A 16,082-nucleotide genomic window follows, 5' to 3' on the forward strand; every position below is an offset into this window, starting at 1 on the left:
CATTTCTCTCTGGTTTTTTTTTGCCAATCACCTTAAATCTGTCGCCTCTGGTTACCGACCCCAGAAACAGTTTCTCTTCATTTACTCCGTCAAAACCCAATTCTGATTTTGAACACCTCCATTAAACCTCCCTTTAATCTTCTCTGATCTGAGAACAATCCCAGCTTCTTTTCCCCATATGTGTGTGACCTCAGTCTGACCCCGCCCTGCTAGATCTGTACCAAACAGGAGTCTTCTCACCTGAGCAGAAGCTTTGATCGTCCCAAAGAGTGGAGATAAAATATCTGAAAGAGATTTTAAAAAATAACTTGCATCATTTTGAGATTTTTTAAGCTACTGTGCAGTAAAGAGTCCATTAACAAGACTTAAAATGTACCACAGAGAAACGATGGGAAATGAAGACACATTTAGGAAGTTCTGCAAAAGAAAACACATGAAATTGATGATTTCCTGATCACTGTCCCTGAAATATATTCATTAAAATTCCAGTTTTTTTAAAATCACCAAAGCCTCTGCTCTCTGAAACCCAATATGAACACCTTAGTTGCATCGACTGTGTAGTTCTGGACCAAGATTTACAGTGAAAGGAGCAAGTACAGTTAACTATTCCTTCCTTCGCTCAGTCATTTAAAATTAGCTGCGTTTGCTGACAACGCACCCACTAGGTGGCGCTGTACTAGCACATGCACAAATGCAGCCTCATCCACTGAAATGTCACTGTCTGCGACATTCAGGCTGCTGCCAGGATTAAAGATGGCGCTGCTCAATTTATCACAAACAACTTCAACCCATGGACGCACACAATGGACACGTTTGATACACGGAGAACATTGTGCTGTTTAAAGTCTCATCAGAAAGACAGCACCTCTGACAGTGCTGCACACCCTCCATAATTCTGAGAGGTTTCAGTGGCATCCCGTTCTCCAGCCGCTCATTCCCCGCCCCCCTATCCCGCTCTCCGGCCACTCACACCCCGCTTCCCCCCACCACCCCACTATCCCGCTCTCCAGCTGCTCACTCCTCCCGCATCCTGCTCTCCGGCTGCCCACTCCCTGCTTCCCCCCCACCCCCCCATTCCTCCAGACACTAGCTCTAGGCCGCGCCACTTCCCTCCTCTTGGCCACTCACTCCTACATCGCCCCGTCACCCCTCATGGCCCGCTTTGCTTCTTCGGGCGGAGTCAATGGCTGAGAGGAGGGAAGCGGTTCACGGCCTAGAGCCAACGTCTGGAGGGATAGTTGTGGGGGGGGAAGGGGAGGGAGAACGCAGGGAGCAAGTGGCCAGAGAGTGGGAGGGGTGGGGGGAGCGAGCGGCCGGACAGTGGGGGGAGGAAGCGAAGAGCGAGTGGCTTGGAGTGAGTGACCGAGGGGGGAGAGCGTTTTTCTGCCCATGCACCAGTAAGTCCTGGCAAGGCAAGATGTAGGCTGCATATGTGCAGCATTTCAGAGCGCAGGAGACCGTTTGCACATGTGCGCAGCTTGCAGTGCTCTGATGACATCAGCGGGCCACTGCACTGTCAGGAGTCACTTTGTTTTAAATTAGCTGCAAACAACAAGGCTTTGTGGAATTCATTACCCCTAAGCTCTGGAATTCCCTCCCTAAACCTCTCTGACTCTCTACTACGCTCTCCTCCTTTAAGATGCTCCTTAAAACCTCTCTCTTTGACCAGGCTGTCCGAAACAGTGTCAAATTTTGCTTTGACGGCATTCCTGTGAAGCGCCTTGCGACTACAGTTTACTATGTTAAAGACGCTACATAACTGCAAGTTGTTGTTGTTGTTGTTGTTGAAGTAGGAGGAATTACATTGGAACATAGGAAATAGGAGGCGGCCATTCGGCCCTTCGAGCATGCTCCACCATTCAATACGATTTTGACTGATCTTCTACCTCAATCTCATTTTCCCACACAATGCCCATATCCCTTGATATCTTTGATATCTAGAAATCTATCGATTTGTCTTGAATATACTCAATGACTGAGCCTTCACAGCCCTCTGGGGTAGAGAATTCCAAAGATTCACCCTCTGAGTGAAGAAATTCCTGCTCATCTCAGTCCTAAATGACCCACCTCTTATTCTGGAACTGTGTTCCCTTGTTCTAGACCCGCCCAGCCAGGGGAAACATCCTTCCTGCATCAACCCTGTCGAGCCCTGCAAGAATTCTTTATGCTTCAATGAGATCACCTCTCATTCCTCTAAACTCTGGCACAGTCTCCTCAATCTCTCCTCATAAGACAATCCCACCATCCCAGGGATCAGTCTGGTGAACCTTTGTTGCACTCCCTCTATGGCAAGTGTATCCTTCCTTAGGTAAGGAGACCAAAACTGTGCACAATACTGCAGGTGCGGTCTCACCAAGGCTCTATACAATTGCAGCAAAACATCTTTACTCTTGTACTCAAATCCCCTTGCAATAAAGGCTAACATACCATTTGACTTCCTAATTGCTTGCTGCACCTGCATGTCAGCATTCAGCGACTTATGAACAAGGACACCCAGGTCCATTTGGACATCAACAAATCTCAATCTCTCACCGTTTAAGAAATACTCTGGATTTGTGTTTTTCCTGCCAAACTGGATAACCACATTTTTCCACATTATATTCCATCTGCCATGTTCTTGTCCACTCACTCAGCCTGTCTAAATCCCCTTGAGGCCTCTTTGCATCGTTCTCACAACTCACATTCCCACCTAGTTTTGTGTCATCAGCAAACCTGGAAATATTACATTTGGTCCCCACATCTAAATTATTGATATAGATTGTGAATAGCTGGGGCCCAAGCACTGATCCCTGCAGTACCCCACCAGTCACAGACTGCCAACCCGAGAATGACCCGTTTATTCTTACTCTCTGTTTTCTACCCGTTAACCAATTCTCAATCCATTGCAGTATATCACCCCCAATCCCATGTGCTCTAATTTCGTTGACTAACCTCCTCTGTGGGACCTTATCAAAAGCCTTCTGAAAATCCAAATACACCTCATCCACTGGTTCTCTCTTGTCTATTCTTCTAGTTACATCCTCCAAGAACTCCAACAGGTTTGTCAAACATGATTTTCCCGTTCATAAATCCATGTTGACCCTGCCCAATCCTACCATTAATTAAGTGTCCAGTTATCACATCCTTTATAACAGGTTCTAGCATTTTCCCCACTACTGATGTCAGGCTAACAGGTCTGTAGTTCCCCGTTCTGTCTCCTTCCTTTCTTAAATAGTGGGGTTACATTTGCTACCTTCCAGTCTGCAGAAATCATTCCAGTACCTACAGAACTTTGGAGGATGACCATCAATGCATCCACTATCTCTACAGCTGCCTATTTCAACACTCTGGGATGTAAATCATCAGGTCCAGCAGATTTATCAACTGGCAGACCCATTAATTTCACCAGTACTACTTTTTCACTAATACTAATTTCTTTCAGTTCCTCTTTCTCACTAGTCCCTTGGTTCTCTAGTATTCCAGGGAGGTTATTTGTATCTTCTTGCGTGAAGACAGACACAAAGTATTTGTTTAGTTTCTCTGCCATTTCCTTATTCCCCATTATAAATCCTCTGTCTCTGCCTGTAATGGGCCCACATTTGTCTTTGCTAATATTTTCCTTTGTACATACCTATAGAAGCTTTTACAGTCTGTTTGTATGTTTCTCACTAGTTTATTTTCATATTCTATTTTCTCTTTCTTTATCAGTTTCTTGGACCTCCTTTGCTGAATTCTAAAATGCTCCCAATCCTCAGGTTTATTACCTTTTTGGTAACTTTTTAAGCTTCTTGCTTTGATCTGATGCAATTTTTAACTTTTCTTATTAGCCATAGTTGATCACCTTCCTTATTGGAGTTTTGTGCCTCAAAGGAATGTAAATTTGTTTTAAATCATGTATGAATTCTTCAAATGCTAGCCATTGCCTGTCTACCATCATACCTTCTAATGTAGTTTCCCAATCTACCACAGCCAACTTGTCCCTCATACCATCGTAGTTTCCATAGTTTAGATTTAAGACCCTAGTTTCAGATTGAACTACATCACTTTCAAACTTAATGTATAATTCTATCATATTATGGTCAGTCTTCCCTAGAGGCTCCTTTATAACGAGATTAATTAGCCCTTACTCATTGCACAATACTAGATCTAAAGTAGCTTGTTCTCTAGTTCCTGGTTCCTCAGCACACTGTTCTAGAAAACCATCTCGTATACATTCCAGAAATTCGTCCTCCACAACATTAGTGCTAATTAGATTTACCCAGTCTATATGTAGATTGAAGTCCCCCATGATTAGTGCATTACCCTTGTTACATGCACTTCTAATTTCCTGATTTATACCGTGCCTACATTACCACTGCTGTTTGGTGTATAAACAATGTATGCTGCCACTTGCTGTTTCTTAGCTCTACCCAAACTGATCTTCTGACCGAAGATCCTCGCTCACGAATGTACTGATCTCATCCGTTATTAACAGCGCTACCCCACCTCCTTTTCCTTTTTGCCTATCCTTCATAAACATTCAGTTCTCAGCCTTGGTCACCCTGCAGCCATGTCTCCAAAATTAGATCATAACTGTTTACTTCTATTTGTGCCATCAATTCATCTACCTTGTTGAATCTGTGCATTCAGATAGAGTGCCTTTAATTCTGCCTTTCATTATTTTCGCAACTTCCAGCCTTACCTGCTGGTGCACTCTTAGGTTTGTACACTCTGTCCCTTCTTGTCACACCCAGATTATCAATTCCCTTATTGCTACCTTGTTCTCTCTCTTATTTATCGCATCTTCCCTCACTTGATCCTTTCCCCCCACTATTTATTTTAAAGCCTTCTCTACCGCCCTAGTTATATGACTCACCAGAACACTGGGCCCAGCATGGTTCAGGTGAAGACTGTCCCAACGGTACAGCTCCCACTTTCCCCAGTACCGGTGCCAGTGCCCCATGAATCAAAACCCATTTCTCCCACACCAATGTTTGAGCCATGCATTTAACTCTCTAATCTTATTTACTCTATTCCAATTTGCTCGTGGCTCAGGTAATAATCCAAAGATTATTACCTTGGAGGTTCTGCTTTTTAATTTAGCCCCTAGCTGCTCATACTCTCCAAGCAGAACCTCTTTCCTAGTCCTACCTATGTCATTGGTACCTGCGCGGACAACGACAACTGGATCCTCCCCCTCCCACTGCAGGTTCCTCTCCAGCCCAGAGCAGATGTCTCGAACCTTGGCAGGCAACAGCCTTCTGGACTCTCGCTCTCGGCTGCAGAGGACTGTGTCTATCCCCTACTACCACTACATTCCTATTAACCCGCCCCCTGCCCCCCCCGCTTGAATGGCTTGCTCTACCATGCTGCCATGGTCAGTTCGCCCATCCACCTTGCAACTCCCACTTTCATCCACACAGGTTGCTAGAACCTCAAACCTGTTGTACAATTGCAAAGGCTGAGGCTCCTTCACTTCTACGTTGCCTCATCGCAGTCACACTCTCCTCTCCCTGATCATGGACCAAATCAGATGACCCTATCCTAAGGGGCGTGACCGCCTCCTGGAAATAAGTGTCCAGGTAACTTTCCTCCTCCCTGATGTGTCGCAGTGTCTGCAGCTCGGACTCCAGCTCAATGGCTCTGAGCCAAAGTTCTCCAGTTGCAGATACTTAATGCGGGTGTGTTTGCCTTGGATCACACAGGCGTCCATGAGCTCCCACGTTCTGCAGCTGTCACACATCACCTGCCCTGCCATCTTTATTATGTGTTAATTTATTATTCTTAGTTGGTGTATAATTAATAGACTCCACTATCACCAAGATCCACTACTACTATGCTTTACTACTGCTAGTAAACCTTACCAATACTATTAAAACCTTACTAATAAATTACCTGAGTTTCAGAAGATTCTTATTCTTATTATTTCAATAACACGAACACCAATTAAAATTCTTTAGTTTAGATAAGAAAAAAAGAGAAAAATGTTCACTTTGAACAGCGTGCTGGGATGTGAACTGTTTTTAAGACAGTTGGAGAAAACCAGCCAAGAGAACAGCCACCATCAGCTCATCCTCTTCCATCTCTTTGAGAACCTCCTGAGAATCAAGTGTAAGAAATAGAGAAATTGATGATGCATTTCTCCTGAAAAGCCTGCCAGAAACCCTGAATGCTGCATTTCTCCTAGAAAGCTTGCCAAACTGATCCTCAACATCACCTGAAAAGAACTGGTCTAAAAAGATCCCAGTGACACATATTTGGGATGCCAGACCAAAAAAGGACAACTGAGATCTTTCCATATCTTCTCTTTTTTCTTCAAGAATTAGCAAGTATTTGGCCAAAGTATTCTTTTTTTGCTCTCATGCTCACATCTGTCCTGGGATTGCTGCAGTGTTCCAGTGAACATCAACACAAGCTCGAGGAACAGCATCTCATCTACCAATTAGGCACACTACAGCCTGCCGGACTGAACATTGAGTTCAATAATTTCAGAGCATGACAGCCCCCCATTTTACTTTCATTTTTAGTTATTTTTTCTTCCTTTTTTTTTACAATTTTTTTTTGCATTTATTTCATTTCATCTTAGTTTGTTCAGTTTGCTTACCCACTGTTTTTTTTCAGGTTTGCACTTGCTGCTGTTCAATATTCAGTGTATTTACACCTAATCTGTACTAATGCTTTGTCTTTCAACACACCATTAACATATTGTTTGCCTTTGCTCCGTGACCTTTTGGTCAGCTTTGTGGCCTGGTCCAATCTACACCTTCTCCTTTGTTATCTCTTGCCCCACCCCCACCTCACTTGCTTATAATCTGTGACTTTTCTAATATTTGTCAGTTCCGAAGAAGGGTCACTGACCCGAAACGTTAACTCTGCTTCTCTTTCCACAGATGCTGCCAGACCTGCTGAGTGATTCCAGCATTTCTTGTCTTTATTTCAGATTTCCAGCATCCGCAGTATTTTGCTTTTATTCTTTTTTTGGCTTTTTTTTTGTAACAGAGCTCTAAAGAGAGAATTTCTGTATTTTTTCAGTGTGTGTGGGGAATTTAAAAAGGGAACTTTCATATTTCAATCTGTGTGTTAATGCTTTGCTTCGTTACTGGATAAGTGTTGTTTGATAATAAGCTGATAATTTTGTTGTTTATTAAAGAAACCTGGTTGGTGCATTTTATTTTATTTTTTTTATTTATTTCGAGATACAGCACTGAAACAGGCCCTTCGGCCCACCAAGTCTGTGCCGACCAACAACCACCCATTTATACTAATCCTACATTAACCCCATATTCTCTACCACATCCCCACCATTCTCCTACCACCTACCTACACTAGGGGCAATTTACAATGGCCAATTTACCTATCAACCTGCAAGTCTTTGGCTGTGGGAGGAAACCCACGCCGACACAGGGAGAACTTGCAAACTCTGCACAGGCAGTACCCAGAACTGAAGCTGGAGCTGTGAGGCTGCGGTGCCAACCACTGCGCCACTGTGCTGCTGGGATAAAGCGTATATGATTGACCGCATTGGTAACTGGGTAAACATTTGAAAATATATATGTTGTGACCTGTGGAGAAGCGGAACTAGAAAAGACAGTGCACTCCTCCCACCTCGGTCGTAACACTGACCGGTCAGGACTGACTGACTGTGGTTCAGATCACAAGATAGCTCAGTGGGTAGCACTCTCACCTCTGAGTCAGAAAGTTGTGAGTTCAAGCCTCACTCCAGATGCTTGAGCACAAAATCCAGCTAACACTCCCTGTGTAATACTGAGGGAGTGCTGCATTGTAAGAGGTGTTGTCTTTTGGAAATTTAAATATGACAAACATTTCTGCAGTGATGTAGCCTGTCTTAGATAGAATAGTAATAAAATGTGCTACCACTGGTCTCAGTGAGCAAGTCTGGAAGTGTGGAGGAAGGGAAAAAGACTTGCATTTATATAGCACCTTTCATGACCACAGGACGTCCCAAAGCACTTTACAGCCAATGAAGTACTTCTGAAGTGCAGTCATTGTTGTAATGTTGGAAATGCAGCAGCCAATTTACACACAGCAAGATCCCAAAAGCAGTGACGAGATAATGACCAAATAAATTTTTTTTTCAAGTGATATTGGCTGGAAGATAAATATTGACCAGGATACCAGGCAGCACTCACCTACTCTTTAAAATAGTTACACAAAGTCGACAGCAGAGATGCAGGCATCTTGGCCCATTTTGGTTTTACGGCTCCGCACAAGCCTCCCACTCTCTGTCATCTAACCCAATCAGTATATCTTTCTAGTCCTTTTTCCCTCATGTCATAGAATAGTTCATGTCTAATCCAAAAGACGGCATCTCCAACTGTGCAGCACTCCCTCAGTACTGCACTGAGAGAGTCAGCCTAGATCTTGTGCTCCAAGTGTCTGGAGTGTGGGCTTGAACCCACAACCTTCTGGCTGAGAGGCGAGAGTGAAAACCAAACAGAAAAATATCAAACATCAATACACTCGATACTATACAATGGTGGCTGCTGACAAGATCCAGAAATGCTCCAAAGCATTAGCCAATGTCTTACCTTTTATATGAAGCGCTCCGCAGTTGTCCTTGGCTGGGATACCAGAGACTTTGGTCAGGTAAAAGCTGAAACTCTTGGCTTTCTCCAGCATGTCCCACCTGTCTAAGGTCTCACCGGGACTCTCCGTTTTGGGTTGCCACGCTGCTTCTGAACTGCCTGAGGGACGACGATAGTCCATTTCTTCCAGGCGCTGTTTCTTCTTCCTTGGACCAGGGGTCCCCTGATCGACCGGCTCCTCCTTGACCTGTCGCACTTCTGCTTTGGTGTCAGGCTCCTCGTCGCTGCTGGAGACACCCCAGCCCAATTCCGACAATGGTCTTAAACGTTTGAGCGCAGGGGAGGGCTTTCTGGTGGGGTCAGACCCTTCAGTTTTAACAGGCTTTGCAACACGTTCCTGCGTTATTTTCCCAGCCGTGCTTGGGTGAGAGCTCGGTGAGGATTGCCTGGATCCTGAAGGTCCATAGGTGTTGGAAGCAGCATTCCCCTGGCCAAAGCGCACTGCCTCAAACTCTTCTTCATCAACGACCGTGTCGTCTGACTCTGACGAATAGCCTTTCCTGACAGGCCGTGTTAGTGGGGAAGGGCCTCCCTTCCGTCGGGCAGGCTCAGCATCTTCCTCGTCACTGCTCGACACAGTCCATCTCCCGTGCTGACTCTGAGCTTTGTTCTCCCCTCCAGACATGGCCTTTGGAAAAAAATAAAGACTTGCATTTATTATAACACCCTTCCCAGCCTCAGAATGTCCCAAAGCACTTTACAGCCAATAAGGTACTTTTCAAAGTGCAGTTACTGTTGGAACACAGGAAAGACAGCAGGCAATTTGTGCACAGCAAGATCCCACAGACAGCAATGTGACAATGACCAGATAATCTGTTAATTGAGAGATAATTATTGACCCACTGAGGAGAAAACTCCCCTGCTCTTCTCTGAAATACAGAGCTAAAAGCACAGTTTACCAAAGCCTGGGCACTGGTTTGTAGGGTTCCCATATCCAGAATGCAGGTAACAGATCTACCCTTCCAAATCCTAGTGATGAGCCAAAAGTACAACAGCCAACCTAACCCCAAAAAGATACCCGTCTCCTACCTTCTCTGCCGCCCCCCTCTCCTGAAAGATCACCACCAGTTACTAGACAACTGGCAGGCCCTGACTGAGCAGGCTATTTACTGGGCATCTCCACAATCAAGGATGCAGTGTTCGGAGAGTTTCACACCAACACAGAAACCCTCATTAACAAGGAGCTACCGTTTCAGGTCAGTGACCCTTCTTCAGAACAATGAGCTCCGCCGTCCTGAACTCGAACCTGCTTTCTGTAGGGTTTCACACAGGGCAGTTCAGGATGCAGGTAAGTGGTGGGCATTGAGAGAATGGTCTGGGTCGGTAAGCAGTGACCCTCAGCTGATGGGCGACACAGAGCTCCGCAGCACCGACTGGCATGTTGTAAAAAATGGCCCCAACGTTTGGATGCAATGTATGCCTTAGCTAGGAATGCGAGCGGGGTGGGGGGGGGAAACCCCGCGTGAATATGGCCTTGTAGGGGTTTGCACCTAATATATGTTGAATTGTATTTATTTGACCGTAGGTGCTAGTCACCTATTGCAGCCCACCTGCAATGAAACTGTATCTACTCTGCAGCCCCTCGACACAATGTATCCAACCTGCTTTAGAACGTAGCCCGGAGCATGCGCCCGCTTTGGAACGTAGCCCCAGAGCCCTTCTGGGTCTGAACTCCTCCCGGGTCCTACCGCCCTCCACACAGCCACCTCCTCATATCCCCTGACTCACCACCAGCAACCTGAAACTTTTAACATTCAGAATCCCGGCTTCTCTCATTTGAAATTGAACTCAGTTTTCTTTAAAAATGGCTATTTTTGATCTATCTTGCTCTCAAAGAAAAAATTAAAGCCCCCCCCACCCCAACACATGTCTTTAAACGAGTTTCCATCTCCCTCAATCTCTTCAATTATACATAAAAGGATAAAGGGAGGTTTGCATTTATGTAGCTCCTTTCACGACCTCGGGACATCCCGAACCACTTTACAGCCAATTAAGCACTTTTTTGAAGTCAAGGATTTTTGATAGAGGTGTTCAAAATCGTGGCCAGAGTAGATAGGGAGAAACTGTTCCCATTGACAGAAGGGTCAAGAACCAGAGGACACAGATTTAAGATAATTGGCAGAAGAAGCAATGGCGACAAGAGGGAAAATGTTTTTGCGCAGCGAGTGGTTATGATCTGGAATGCACTGCCTGAGAGTGTGGTGGAGGCAGATTCAATCGAGGCATTCAAAAGAGAATTGGACAATTATCTGAAGAGAAAAAAATTGCGGGGCTATGGGGTACAGGAGGGGGAGTGGGAGTAGCTGAGTTGCTCTTACAGAGAGCTAGCATGGACATGATGGGTAGAATGGCCTCTTTCTGTGTTGTCTTCCAACCGAGGCAGGAGGAATGCACTGTTCTTCCTAGTTCCACTTCTCCACAGTTCACAACATCTATTTAAATATTTACCCAGTTACCGATGCAGTCAATCATAGACTCTATTTTTATCCCAGAATAAAACAGACCAACCAGGTTTCTTTAATAAACAACAAAATCATCAGTTTATTATATAACAAGACTTAACCAGTAATGAAACAAAGCATTAACACACAAATTGAAATATGAAAGTTCCCTTTTACCTTAGCCCCTCACACGCACACACCAGTTAACTGAAAAATTGAGATTTTCTCTTTAGAGCTCTGTTACAAAAAAAGACAAAAAAGAATACTTTGGCCAAAATACTTGCTAATTTATGAAGAAAAAAGAGAAGATGTGGAAAGATCTCAGTTATCCTTTTTTGGTTTGGCATCCCAAATACATGTAGACAGCTGTCACTGGATCTTTCTGGACAAGTGACCAGTGGGGTTACCACAGGGATCGGTGCTGGGAGCCTTACTGTTTGTAATGTACATTAATGATTTAGATGTGAATATAGGAGCTATGATCAGTAAGTTCGCAGACAACACGAAAATTGGTGGTGTCGTAAATAATGAGGAGGATAGCCTTAGACTACAGGACGATATAGACAGGCTGGTAAGATGGGCCGAGCAGTGGCAGATGGAATTTAATCCTGAGAAGTGTGAGGTGATGCATTTTGGGAGGACTAACAAGGCAAGGGAATATACAATGGATGGTAGGACCCTAGGAAGTACAAAGGGTCAGAGGGACCCTGGGGTGCTTGTCCATATATCACTGAAGGCAGCAGCACAGGTATATAAGGTGGTTAGGAAGGCATATGGGATACTTGCCTTTATTAGCCGAGGCACAGAATATAAGAGCAGGGAGGTTATGTTCGAGCTGTATAAAACGCTAGTTGGGCCACAGCTTGTACTGTGCACAGTTCTGGTCACCACACTATAGGAAGGATGTGATTGTAGGATGAGAGGGTGCAGAGGAGATTCACCAGGATGTTGCCTGGGCTGGAGCATTTCAGTTATGAAGAGAGACTAGATAGGCTGGGGTTGTTTTCCTTGGAGCAGAGAACGCTGAGGGGAGACCTGATTGAGGTATACAAAATTATGAGGGGCATTGAGAGGATAGATAGGAAGAAACTTTTCCCCTTAGCGGAGGGGTCAATAACCAGGGGGCACAGATTTGAGGTAAGGGGCAGGAGGTTTAGAGGGGAGTTGAGGAACTTTCTTTTCACCCAGAGGACGTTTGGAATCTGGAACACACACTGCCTGAAGGGGTGGTAGAGACAGGAACCCTCACAACATTTAAGAAGTATTTAGATGAGCACTTGAAATGCCATCGCATACAAGGCTATGGGCCAAGTGCTGGAAAATGGAATTAGATTGGATGGGTGCTTGATGGTTGGTGCAGACGCGTTGGGCCAAAGGGCCTGTTTCTGTGCTGTAAAATTCTATGACTCTAACAGTTCTTTTCAAGTGATGTTGCAGATCAGTTTGGCAGGTTTTCCAGGCAAAATGCATCATCAGGAGTTTCTGGCAGGCTTTTCAGGAGAAATGCAGCACCAATTTCTCTATTTTTTACACTTGATTCTCAGGAGGTTCTCAAAGAGCTGGAAGAGGATGCTGATGGTGACTGCTCGCTTGGCTGGTTTTCTCCAACTGCCTTCAAAACAGTTCGCATCCCAACACACTGTCCAAAGCGAAACCAAAAACAATATCTCAGGAGTCAAGCCTCCTGACCCCAATAAATCTTGGCCTGTCACTTCTCTGTAAACATCTTCACCAAGTCAAAAAGCCACTGCTGAGTAACAGCTGTAACCATTCCATGATTCTGTTATAATACTAGGAACTGCAGCACCAATCTGCACACAGCAAGCTCCCACAAACAGCAACGTGACAATGACCAGATAATCTGTTTTTGTGATGTTGATTGAGAGATAAATATTGGCCAGGATGCTGGGGATTACTCCCCTGCTCTTCTTTAAAGTAGTTCCATGGGATCTTTTACATCCACACGAGAGGGCAGACAGGGCCTCAGTTTAACCTCTGTTCAGAAAGACAGCCCCTCCAACAGTGCAGCACTCCCTCAGTACTGCACCGGGAGTGTCAGCCTGGACTGGGATTTGAAGCCACAAATTTCTGATTCAGAGGTGAGAGGGGTACCAATTGAGGATGCTGACACTTAGACAAAAAGTGACATTTAATTTTTTCAGACGCTAATTATATTTTTCATCTCTTATTGATGTTTAAAATGTTACTGAACAATTATACCTCAGCAAATGTTTTGGCCTTACAAAATAAGTTAACTTCTTTTTGTAAGAGTTTTTAGGCTGAAGAGGAATAATATTTCTGATTGTGCAATGTGTCTTCAATTGGGAAAGAACACGATAAAAAAAAAGATTGCTGTAATTAAAACAGCGTAGACCAGTCCGTGCAAAAAAGACGATTTCGACCCATTTTCTATCGGGAAATTGCACATAAATCATTGCCTTTAAGAACAACACAGTCCCTTTAAGAACGATAGCCAATCACTGCGGGTGATGAAAGTTAGTGGCAGGCAAAAATAATCCAGTGAGGAATTAGATTGTGGTTGCGCGGAAGTTACAAAAGCAGGAGCTTCAAACAGAGCGGAGATTAAGGGACAATATTAACCGAGAGAGTGAGACAGTGGTTTGATACATTGTAGCGGGAGGGAGGGTGACAGTGAGGGTAACAGTGAGTGAGGGTCAGTGACAGTAACAATGAGTGAGGGTCAGTGACAGTGAGGATTCACAGTAAGTCAGTTGTCTAATACACTGTAGCCACCTGACTGGTCAGTCTCTGGACATTCCATGATGTATCGAGCACAGAGTCACACTGTTGGTAAAGAGGAGAGGATAGTCACCGACTCGGAGAAGAGCCGCTTTGCCACGGTAGGTGACTGGACGCCCGGGGGCTGGGGAGGGCCCCCCATACCTTCCTCCCAAAACAACAAGGGAGCTCCCTGGCGATGAGGGGAGCTGTCTTGAGCTGAATGTGTTTATTCCCTGTTGAAGTTGAGAGTTTAAAATGTAAAAAAAACTCTCCACTTTTAAATCTAATGCAGTGATTGTACCTTCAAGCAAACCATTTCAGAAAGAGCTTGCATTTATATAGTGCCTTTCATGACCTTGGGACATCCCAAAGCACTTCACAGCTAAAGGAATATCACTGTTATATTTTATGTTATCTGTAAAGTGTTAGGAACTAATTACCTAGGAACTAGTTATGTATAAGTGTTCCAGTGGGGGACCACATTCATGGCTGCACTAGGGAGTCATGTTATATGTAACATAAGAACCAGCTGAATCAGGTCTATAGCCAGAGCATGGTGCTGAAATAAACAAGACTGACTCCAACCTTTTCCAAATTTTAAAGTAATTCTTTCCAACATTTGGGAACCAGAAAACAGCATAAAGCCGAAGCACACAGTATGTAGTGAAATGTGGTAACCAGTTTATACACAGCAAAGTCCCATGAACAGCAATGAGACAAATGACCAACAAATATGTCTTAATGATGTTGGTTGAAGGACAAATATTGGCCAGGGCACCAGGGCGAAAGCCCTTGCTCGGGGGCCTCGGTTTAGCATTGCATCAGTCAGTGCATTCCAAATCCTAACCAATCATTGCGTAAGGAAGATTTTCCTGATTTCACCACTGGTTCTTCGGCTTAAATCTGGTTAGCAACTTTTCAACCAATGGAAACAATTTCTGTTTGTTTATCTAAGGCCTACATGATTTCAAACCCCTCCATTAAATCCCCTCTTAACTTTCTGTTCTCTAAGAACAACCCCAGCTTTTCTGTTCTGTCCAAAAATTGGAATCCCTGCAGTGTGCATCACGGAGCAACTGAGCAAAGATTCAAAATGCTGACTTTTCTCCGAGTATTGGTAGAACAGACAGCAGTCAAACACAGGTCAGGCACAAAGGAGTCACCAGCAGCAAAAGCTGTTTCCACAGAGTCTCTTCTCCCTTCTAAGTCACGTGGTTCAGGATACCATGTGAATCAATAGGAGTGATTACATGACTGTATCTTATTTGGTTGCTGAGAATAACTTAAAGGTAGTTTGAAAATAAATGAATGTTCATTCGTTGGTGTCATCCTCCTGACTGTCATGGATCTCCACCTCTGTCTGTCTTGTGCTGTCCTTACACATTCTGCACAGGTCATCTGCATCCAGTCCATTATATCGGTCATCCAGTTTCTTCTCTGCTTCCCTCTGCTACGTTTTCCATCAATCTTTCCTTCTTGTAATTGTCTTTGTCTACCTTCTCTAATGATGTGATCTAAGTATTGTATTTTTCTCTCTTTGATCTTATGCACTAATTTCCTCTTCTCCAGCCATTTCCAGCACTTCCTCATTAGTCTTTCTGTCTAACATACGCAGAGCATCCTCCGATATGTTCACATCTCAAATGCTTATCAATAGTCTCTTTATTTGTTGTCCGTGTCTCCGAGGCATATAACATAGATGACAAAATGTAACACCTCAGCATTCTTTCCTAAGATTCAGGGTCAGTTTCTTTGATAACAAGTCCTTCATTGTGGCTAAGCTGGTCTTGGCTATCTCAAGTTAGATCTCCCATCATCTGTGATAAGCTGCCCAAGGTATGTAAACCCTTTCACACGTTCCAGGACTTGTCCATTTACTTTAGTTTTCACTTCCGGTGTTAGGTCTCTGCTTATCACCATTTGGCTTGGTTTTCTTCACATTGATTCTTAATCCATATTCCACATTCCTTGCCTTCACTTTGTTGACAATTTCCTGTAGTGCCTCCTCTGACTCTGCAATCAGTGCAGTGTCATCTGCGTATCTCAAGTTCTTAATGTTCAAACCACCAATATTGCAATCTGGTAGATGTTCTATGTTTCTGAAGATAGTTTCAGTGGACAGATTGAACAGTCCTGGGGGCACAACACATCTCTGTCACACTCCTCTTTTGATTGGGAAACTGATATCCGCTATCGGGTCTCATCAACGCTGATTGCTTCCAGTATAGATTCTGAATTACCCTGTTATCATTTCGCTCACCGTCTAGTTTGTTGAAGCATGCACACCATCCTGCCTGGGAACTAAATCGTCGCTCCTTCACTGTCGCTGGGTCAA

General features: G+C 44.4%; 2 protein-coding genes across 6 annotated transcripts in view; one reads left to right on the plus strand and one right to left on the minus strand.

Moving 5' to 3' along the window:
* Positions 1-10,221, minus strand: part of tdp1 (tyrosyl-DNA phosphodiesterase 1) — a 143,160-nt gene extending 132,939 nt beyond the window's left edge. Inside the window, exons 1-3 of one of the 2 annotated variants that reach the window (XM_068038250.1) lie at positions 10,166-10,221; positions 8,508-9,192; positions 241-284 (exon numbers count right to left, since the gene is read on the minus strand). In XM_068038250.1, coding sequence (XP_067894351.1) covers positions 241-284; positions 8,508-9,189 — 726 coding nt within the window. In that variant the 5' untranslated portion in view covers positions 9,190-9,192; positions 10,166-10,221. Of the gene's footprint in view, positions 1-240; positions 285-8,507; positions 9,193-10,114 lie in introns of both variants that reach the window. The other variant, XM_068038249.1, reaches the window with a different exon arrangement.
* Positions 10,222-13,538: 3,317 nt separating this feature from the next.
* The window catches only part of efcab11 (EF-hand calcium binding domain 11), a 127,589-nt gene continuing 125,045 nt past the window's right edge, over positions 13,539-16,082 (plus strand). For all 4 annotated transcript variants that reach the window (XM_068038254.1, XM_068038252.1, XM_068038255.1 and 1 more), the window contains exon 1: positions 13,539-13,866. In XM_068038254.1, the coding sequence (XP_067894355.1) occupies positions 13,786-13,866 (81 nt within the window). In that variant the 5' untranslated portion in view covers positions 13,539-13,785. The remainder of the gene's footprint in view (positions 13,867-16,082) is intronic.

This window comes from Heterodontus francisci, chromosome 9 (genome assembly GCF_036365525.1).
Source record: "Heterodontus francisci isolate sHetFra1 chromosome 9, sHetFra1.hap1, whole genome shotgun sequence".
NCBI lineage: Eukaryota > Metazoa > Chordata > Chondrichthyes > Heterodontiformes > Heterodontidae > Heterodontus > Heterodontus francisci.